Genomic DNA, 8,815 nt, shown 5'->3' on the forward strand with positions numbered 1-8,815 from the left:
CGAATGCAGCTTCTAAACTCAAGGATTGACAGGCTCCGCTGCAGTGGGATGGTTGTTTCAACGGAGCCTGTCACCCCTCCTGATCGGGACTGTGTGTATGGGGGGGTCTATGTGACTTTGTGGCAGGGGGAGGACGGTTACAGATCCCCTGCTGTGTGGCTCTGTGATCCTGCCTAAGGACCGCCGCTTAAGATCTGTAACTGCCCTCCCCTGCCACAAAGTCACAGAGCAACCCACCCCCCACCACATAACATGAAAACAACCTCCCAGACTAACCAGGGTAACTAGTCACTGCATCAATGCACTGTGTATGTGCCCTGCTGCTGTGCCTGCCCCCGACTATGTACCCTGCCAAAGGTGACTGTCCTGTCCAATTACCAACCCCCTTTCCCATCCTCCTCCAAAAGAACATGATTGAAACAGTAGTTTACAGAAACATATTTTTTATTATCAACTACACATGGCATTGGGAGGTGAAACTTGGACGGGGGCTTGTGTCAGGCGGGAAGGAAAGAACTGTTCAAATTTTGGGAAATGAGAGCCTTCTGCTACTAGAGCTCTCTGCAGGGGTGGAGTGAGAGTTAGCAGGGACTCTGCCGCCTCTCCTTCTTTGCACTTTGGGTGAGGTGGGTATGGGACTTGGTGGCAGGGGAGGGCGGTTATAGATGGACTGCAGCGGGGCTCTGTCCTCCTGCCTCCGTTCCTGCAGAACATCCACAAGGCGCCGGAGCGTGTCCGTTTGCTCCCTCAGTAGTCCAAGCAGCGTTTGAGTCGCCTGCTGGTCTTCCTGCCGCCACCTCTCCTCCCGATCCATGTTGGCTTGGTGCATTCGGGTCAAGTTCTCCCGCCACTGGGTCTGCTGTGCTGCCTGGGCTTGGGAACAGGCCATAAGCTCAGAGAACATGTCCTCCCGTGTCCTCCTCTTCCTACGCCTAATCCGCGCTAGCCTCTGGGAGTGTGATTCCAGGCTAGGTTGTGAGACAGTCACAGATGGGGCTGTGGAAATGGGAAAAAGGGAGTGAATTCCTCAGAAAGAAAAATGTAGTTGTGAACAAAGAACATAGTCTTTCTCTGTGAACAAGACCATGCACAGCACCTATCACATGCGCACTCAGCACAAGGTCGAATTTTCGGCCTTCGCATTCAGTGCCTGGGGTCTTGCACAGCACATTTGAGAAGCGGGGCAGCACAACGGAATTTCTGTTGCAGGCAGACATGGTAAGCCGTACACTTGTGGCAGTTTAAAACTTTTAGATTACCACTGGCCTCATTTCACATTTAAAGCTATGTCAGTTCCTGCAGCCAGCAATCCGGCAAGCGGGAACTCTGCCCCTGTCCCACCCCCTCGCGGCTGTCCCCGGGAACGATCCCTTTCGGCTGCCCCTCTCCCGCCTCCACCGCGTGGCTAAAAACCAGCGGTTACAGTTCTGTCAAGGAACGGGAAAGCAGTCCCAACACTAACATTCCCCTACCTAATTAAAAGCAGGTCACCATGGGCGACATCACCCTGATGAGGATCTCTGAGAGCGACAGACAGAGAATGCTCCGGGAAAGCCTCCAAAGACCAGGGCCGTATGCCGCCCTGCTATGCAGAGCAATGATTCCCGAGTACGTGATAGTCTCGTGGCGCGGCAACGTCTCGTACTTCGGAGGACCCAATAAGGCCGCTCTCCCCAGGAACCTCATGGAACGGCTTTCAAGTTACCTCCAGGAGAGCTTCGTGGAGATATCCCAGGAGGACTACTGCTCTATCCCCGGACATATAGACCGCATTTTACTGTAGCTGCAGTAGCAGGGAATAAACAGTAGAGCGGCTTGTGCAGGACAATCACTGAAAACCGGACATTGCTAGATTTTTTTTCAAAACTTGCACTGCCCATGACTAAACCGTTAAGCGCATAGGGCACACTAATCATGAACAACCCATTCTTTAAATTGTTAATATTCCTGTTTTGTTAAAAATAAATGTTTAGATGTTTACAACACTTACTGGCTGATCCTTCACCAGATTCTGTGTCCGGGGTAACGGCTGGGGACGCTTCGTAGGGGATCTCTGTAAGGGTGATGAAGAGATCCTGGCTGTCGGGGAAATCAGCGTTGTGAGCGCTGCCGACTGCCTCGCCCTCCTCATCTCCTTCCTCATCTTCCACGTCCCCTAACATGTCCGAGGAACCGGCCGTGGACACTACCCCATCCTCAGAGTCCACGGTCACTGGTGGGGTAGTGGTGGCGGCCGCACCGAGGATGGAATGCAGTGCCTCATAGAAACGGGATGTCTGGGGATGGGATCCGGAGCGTCCGTTTGCCTCTTTGGTCTTCTGGTAGCCTTGTCTCAGCTCCTTGATTTTCACGCGGCACTGCGTTGCATCCCGGCTGTATCCTCTCTCTGCCATGTCTTTAGAGATCTTGTCGTAGATCTTTGCATTCCGTCTTTTGGATCGCAGCTCGGAAAGCACGGACTCATCGCCCCACACAGCGATGAGATCCAAGACTTCCCGATCAGTCCATGCTGGGGCCCTCTTTCTATTCACAGACTGCACGGCCATCACTGCTGGAGAGCTCTGCATCGTTGCCAGTGCTGCTGTGCTCGCCACGATGTCCAGACAGGAAATGAGATTCAAACTGGCCAGACAGGAAAAGGAATTCCAATTCAAATTTTCCCGGGGCTTTTCCTGTGTGGCTGGTCAGAGCATACGAGCTCGCACTGCTGTCCAGAGCGTCAACAGAGTGGTGCACTGTGGGATAGCTCCCGGAGCTATTAGCGTCGATTTCCATCCACACCTAGCCTAATTCGACATGGCCATGTCGAATTTGGCGCTACTCCCCTCGTCGGGGAGGAGTACAGAAGTCGAATTAAAGAGACCTCTATGTCGAACTAAATAGCATCGCAGTGTGGACGGGTGCAGGGTTAATTCGATGTAACGGCGCTAACTTCGACATAAACGCCTAGTGTAGACCAGGCCTTGGATAAGCTAAGGAGATTGAGCTTCTTAAGTATCTCATTGTAAGACATGTTTTTAACACCTTGAATCATTCTAGTTGCTCTGTTCTTAACCCTTTCCAATTTGTCAACATATTTTTAATATGTGGACACCACAACTAGCACTGTATTCCAGCAATGATCTCCCTGATGCTGTATTTACATCTTCTTATTCCTGCTAAATATAATATTGTCCATGATTTCTTATGAAAATATAAGAATGTAGAGCCATTTTGCTCAACGGTTGTAGCCAGGGACTTTAAGGTCAGAAGGGAACATCATGATACTCTAGTCTGACCTGCACATCGCAGGCTACAGAACCTTACCCACCCACTACTGTAATAGACCCATAACTTGTGGCTGAGTTCCTGAAGTCCTCAGATCATGATTTAAAGACTTCAAGTTCCTAAGAATCCCCAATTTACACTAGTGTAAATCTGCAAGTGACACCTGCACCATGCTGCAGAGCAAAAGGCGAAAAAACCCCAGGGTCTCTGCAAATCTGATCTGGGGGAAAATTCCTTCTCAACACCAAATATGGCAATCAGTTAGACCGTGAGCATGTGGGTAAGACCCACCAGCCAAACACCTAGGAAAGAATTCTCTGTAGTAACTCAGAACCCTCCCCATCTAGTGTCCCCTCCATAAACTTAACAAACTCAACAAACTCAGTCTTGAAGCCAGTTAGGTTTTTTGCCCCCATTGCTCCCCTTGGTTAGAAACCTTCATCTAATTTCAAGCCTAAACCGTTGATGGCCAGTTTATATCCATTTATTCTTGTGTCCACATTGGCGCTTAACTTAAATAACTCCTCTTCCACCCTGGTATTTATCAGTCTGACATACTTTTAGAGAGCAATCATCTCTCTCTTCAGCCTTCTTTTGGGGAGGCTAAACAAGCCAAGCTCTTTGAGTCTCCTCTCATAAGGTAGGTTTTCCATTCCTTGGCTCATCCTAGTAGCCATTCACTGCACCTGTTCCAGTTTGACTTCATCTTTCTTAAATATGGGAAACCAGAATTACACACATTATTCAAGATGAGGTCTTACCAGTGCTTTGTATAATGGTACTAACACTTTCCTTTCTCTATTGGAAATAACTTGCCTAGTGCATCCTAGGACTGCATTAGCCTTTTTCACAGCCGCTTCACATTGGTGGCTCATTGTCATCCTTTGACCAACCAATAAAGACGGGTCTTTTTCCTCCTCTGCTTCTTCCGAGCTTATAGCTTTTCCCCAGCTTACAGCAAAAATTCTTGTTGTTAGTCCCTAAATGCATGACCTTGCACTTTACACTATTAAATTTCATCCCATTTCTATTACTCCAGTTTACCAGGTCATCCATATCATCTTGTATGATATTCTGGTCCTCCTCCATATTGGCAATACCTTCCAACTTTGTGTCATCCACAAATTTTATTAGCACACTTCTACTTTTTGTGCTAATGCCAGTAATAAAAATGTTAAATAAGATTGGTCCCAAGATTGATTCCTGAGGAATTCCACTAGTAACTACCCTTCATCCTGACAGTTCACCTTTTGGGTATGACCCGTACCCATTGCAGTCTCCACTTTAATCAGTTCTTTATCCACCTCTCAATTAATACTCATCTTCTCCAATTTAACTAATAATTTCCCATGTGGAACTGTATCAAATGTCTTACTGAAATCCAGGTAGATTAGGCCTACTGCATTTCCTTTGTCTAAAAAATCAGTTATCTTCTCAAAGAAGGAGATCAGGTTGGACTGGCATGACCTACCTTTTGTAAAACCATGTTGTATTTTATCCCAATTACCTTTATGTCCTTAACTACTTTCTCTTTTAAAAATTTGTTCCAAGACCTTGCATACAATTGAGGTCAAACTAACAGGCCTGTAGTTTCCCACATCACTTTTTCCCCTTTCTTAAAAATAGGTACTATATTAGCTATTCTTCAGTCATGAGGTCTGACCCTTGAGTTTACAGATTCATTAAAAATCCTTGCTATTGGGTTTGCAATTTCATGTGCCAGTTCTTCTAATATTCTTGGACAGTGATTATGTGGGCCTCCTGATTTAGTCCCATTAAGCTGCTGGCATTTGACTTCCACCTCAGATGTGGTAATTCCTACCTCTATATCCTCGTTCCAATTAGCCACCCTGCTAATAGCTCTAAACTCTCATTAGCCATATTAAAAACTGAGGCAAAGTATGTGCTTAGGTTTTGGGCCATGCTTTGATTATCTTTAATCTCCACCCCATCCTTAGCGCTTAGTGGTTCCACTTCTTTTCTTGATTTCTTTTTTATATGGCTACAGAACCTTTTTCTATTGGTTTTAATTCCCTTTGCAAAGTCCAATTCTGCTTAGCTTTTGGTAGTTCTCATTTTATCCTTACACTTTCTGACCTCCAAGAGGTAACTTTCCTTGCTGATCCAGCCCATCTTCCATTTCTTGTAGGCTTTCTGATTTCTCTTAATCACCTGTTTGAGATGCTTGTTCATCCAGGTATGTCTGCAACCTTTCCCTACATATTTTTTCCCCTTGCTTGGGATGCAGGCTTCAGATAGTTTCTGCAACTTTGACTTAAAGTAATTCCAAGCCTCCTCCACATTCAGATGAGTTCTTCAGTCCAGTCCACTTCCCTAACTAATTCCCTTAATTTTTTAAAGTTAGCCCTTTTGAAATCAAGGACCCTAGTTGCAAATCTGTTTTTGTTTATCCTTTCATTAAGTTTAAACTGAATTAGATCATGATCACTTGAAGCAAGGTTGTCCCCTACAGCCAGTTCTTCTATAAGGTCCTCACTACTCACCAATACCAAATCTAAAATGGCATCATCTCTTGTTGGTTCAGTGACTCTTTGGTGAAGAAATCTGTCAGCTAACACATCCAAGAAAATCTGAGCCCTACTATTATTAGTAGCACTTGTCCTCCAATCTATATCCGGGAAGTTAAAGTCTCCCATAATCACACAATTCCCCGTAGTATTTATTTCATTAAAAACATTGAAGAGGTCTCTATCCAGATCCAAATTGGATCCTGGAGGTCTGTAGCATACCCTGAGCACTCACCCAAGGGAACTTCTAGTAGCTTCCTTCCCCAAAGTGATTTTGGCCCAAACAGACTCTGTCTTATCCATTCCATCACTTCTAATTTCTTTACTGTCTACCTCATCTTTAATATACAATGATACTCAACCACTTTTGCCTTTATTTCTGTCTTTCCTGAACAGTACAAACCCCTCAATGCCTGTACTCCAGTCAGTCATGACTACTATTCCACCATGTTTCTGTTATCCCTATAATATCTGGTTTCACTTTCTGCACCAGTAGTTCTAGTTCCTCTATTTTGTTACCCAGGCTCCTTGCATTGGTGTGCGAACATCTTAATTGCTGCCGCTTGGCTTCACCCACATTCTTTGCCTGATTGGCAAGGAATTGTCATTCTACTGCCAGTATCACCTACCCGACTGTTAGCCAGGGGTGGAAGTAACTTACAGGACTTACCGGTATAGCTGGAGTCCTGAGTGGGGGCGTGGCCTCACCCGGAAGAGACGTGGCCTCACCCGGAAGAGGCGGGACCTCTCAAGATTTAAAGGCCCTGGGGCACCAGCTATGGCTGGGAGCCCCAGGGCCTTTAAATCACCCTGGGGCCCCCAGCTGAAGAGGTGGCTGGGAGTCTCCAGGGCAAATTAAAGGGCCCGGGGTTCCGGCCACTGCGGAGCTCTGGGCCCTTTAAATCCCTGCCGCAGCTCTGGCAGCCGGGCTCAGGCGGGGATTCAAAGGGCCCGGACCGTACCGGTTTACTTTCACCTCTGCTGTTAGCTTCATTGGTATCGGCACTATCTTTCCTCTTAATGTCCATTCTCTTACCCAATGCTGTTCCTTTCTCCATTACTGTATCCTTTCTTATTTGATTTCCCCCCTCTCAATGTTAAAATATGATTATATGAGAATCTTCCAAACGTCTCCCCCAAGTTTCTAGTTTAAGCTCTTTTAATCAGTTGTGTCATCCTCCATCCCAGAAGTCTGTTTCCCTCCCTACTCAGGTGGAGTCCATCCCATGAGACCAGTTCTCTGTCCATGAATGCCTCCCAATGGTCAAACAACCCAAAGCCCTTCTTATAGCACCACTGCCTGAGTCATCTGTTGACCATCAGTTTCTTGTCTCACCTTCATTCTCCTCCTCTAGGGACAGGTAGAATCCCACTGAAGATCACCTTCGCCTCCATTTTTTTAAGTGTCTTTCCCAACCTGGCATAGTCTCCCTAGATACATTCCAGCGAGAACCTAGCTGTATCATTTGTTCCCACATGAAAAACAATCAGTGGATTCTTTCCTGCTCCCATTAGGATCTTCTTCCTCCTCAGGTCAACATCCCATACCTTAGCTCCCCGCAGACAGCACAACCCTCTGTTCTCCGGATCAGCTCTGGTGCCAAGCCTGTCTATTCTTCTTCGTTTAGCTGTTCATATACTGTTAGTCACAGTTTATGAGAGCTGCAAATATAATAGACCCTGACTCTATATTAAATGAAATTGTAGCTGTTTCTGTAGGCCTGTACTACTTCCTGAGCAAAGGTGACTTTGCAGTGTGGCAAATGGAAGATATCAGGCAAATCATTTTGCATTGGTTGCTCACTCAGTGGGATATATGAAAAAAAAACCTGTGTACCATCCTGTGTGCTACCACAGGGATGAGAATACTATAAATACTCAGACAGATACAATAACTAGAATATATAGCAGCTCCCTCTTGCTTGCAGAAATTCTCCAAAATTCACTCTGGTCTGATAGTATGGCTGCGGCTGCTGCCTTCTTCCCATTTGCTTGTGTCTTTGGCATTACCACAAGAATTACAGCTGAGTCACAGGCAGTTAAAGGAGATATTGGATGTGTCCACAATGGACAGAGATGCTGCAACTCCAATCATGACTGCTCCTGCCTTTTGCTTTGTTTCTTTTCCAGGAGGAACTTACAGTCTTTGCTAAGTGCAAACTCATCCACCCTCTTGTTAGCTCTCTAATCCCTATTCTTTTCTCATTGCTGGGTATTTTTTTTTTAATTCTCTTTTGTATATTTTCCCTTTCACAGCCTCCCTCATGCCAATACAATGGCTTTTGCAGAGAAGCAGCACAACTAAATGAACAACGCAAGCAGAATTGACAAAGCTCAGGCAGGTGCATTTTTAGGCACCTGCTTTAGTACATTCTTCAGATTACTTTTCTAACTCCAGCATGGACTTTTTCCTCTGCCAAAATTCCCCTCCCAGTACTACATATATAGGCCCCAGTGAGAGAGCTATTGCTAAACAGCAGTAGATAAAGCCCTGGTCTGGAACTCAGGAGACATGGTTCAATTTCCAGCTTTATCACTGCCCTGTGGGTGACTTTGGGTATGTCACCTCATCTGTAAAATGGGAATAATGGTACTGCCTTCCTTTGTAAAAGGCTTTGAGATCTAAAGATGAGAAGTACTATATATTATCCCTCAGTATTACATCATGGGGATTTTTTAAAAACCAAATAGCCTTCACAACATACAATATCTTTAAGTATAAAAAAGGGAAAGCTACTATCTAAAATTTATTCCTATGAGTCACCAATAAATCCTGACCATGAACTTATTCCATACATTTGGGTAGTCAGGAGTTTTGTTAAACCCTCTGCATTTCCTGCCTTTAGGTGCTCAACTGCCTCGTTCACCTTTGACTTTCCTTAAAATTAGTATCTTTGTTAACTTGTATGCCTTCTGGCTGTACCAGTGTGCCCCTCTACAGATGCAGACACGCATTTCGCCAAGTCAATCCATAGCTTTATATCTTCACCAAACTTTTCTACAAGTCATCAATCTCTGTA

The 8,815-nt window shown here is 45.6% G+C and overlaps 1 protein-coding gene across 1 annotated transcript; it reads right to left on the reverse strand.

Moving 5' to 3' along the window:
• Positions 1-426: 426 nt before the first annotated feature.
• On the reverse strand, positions 427-6,539 carry LOC135975375 (uncharacterized). Its single transcript, XM_065566176.1, has 2 exons — positions 1,991-6,539; positions 427-996 (listed from the first exon to the last, which is right to left on the reverse strand). The coding sequence occupies exons 1-2, from the start codon at positions 2,565-2,567 to the stop codon at positions 521-523; spliced, it is 1,053 nt and encodes a 350-aa protein (XP_065422248.1). The 5' UTR covers positions 2,568-6,539; the 3' UTR covers positions 427-520.
• Between the last annotated feature and the right edge of the window lie 2,276 nt (positions 6,540-8,815).

This window comes from Chrysemys picta, chromosome 1 (genome assembly GCF_011386835.1).
Source record: "Chrysemys picta bellii isolate R12L10 chromosome 1, ASM1138683v2, whole genome shotgun sequence".
In the NCBI taxonomy this organism is placed as follows: Eukaryota; Metazoa; Chordata; order Testudines; family Emydidae; genus Chrysemys; species Chrysemys picta.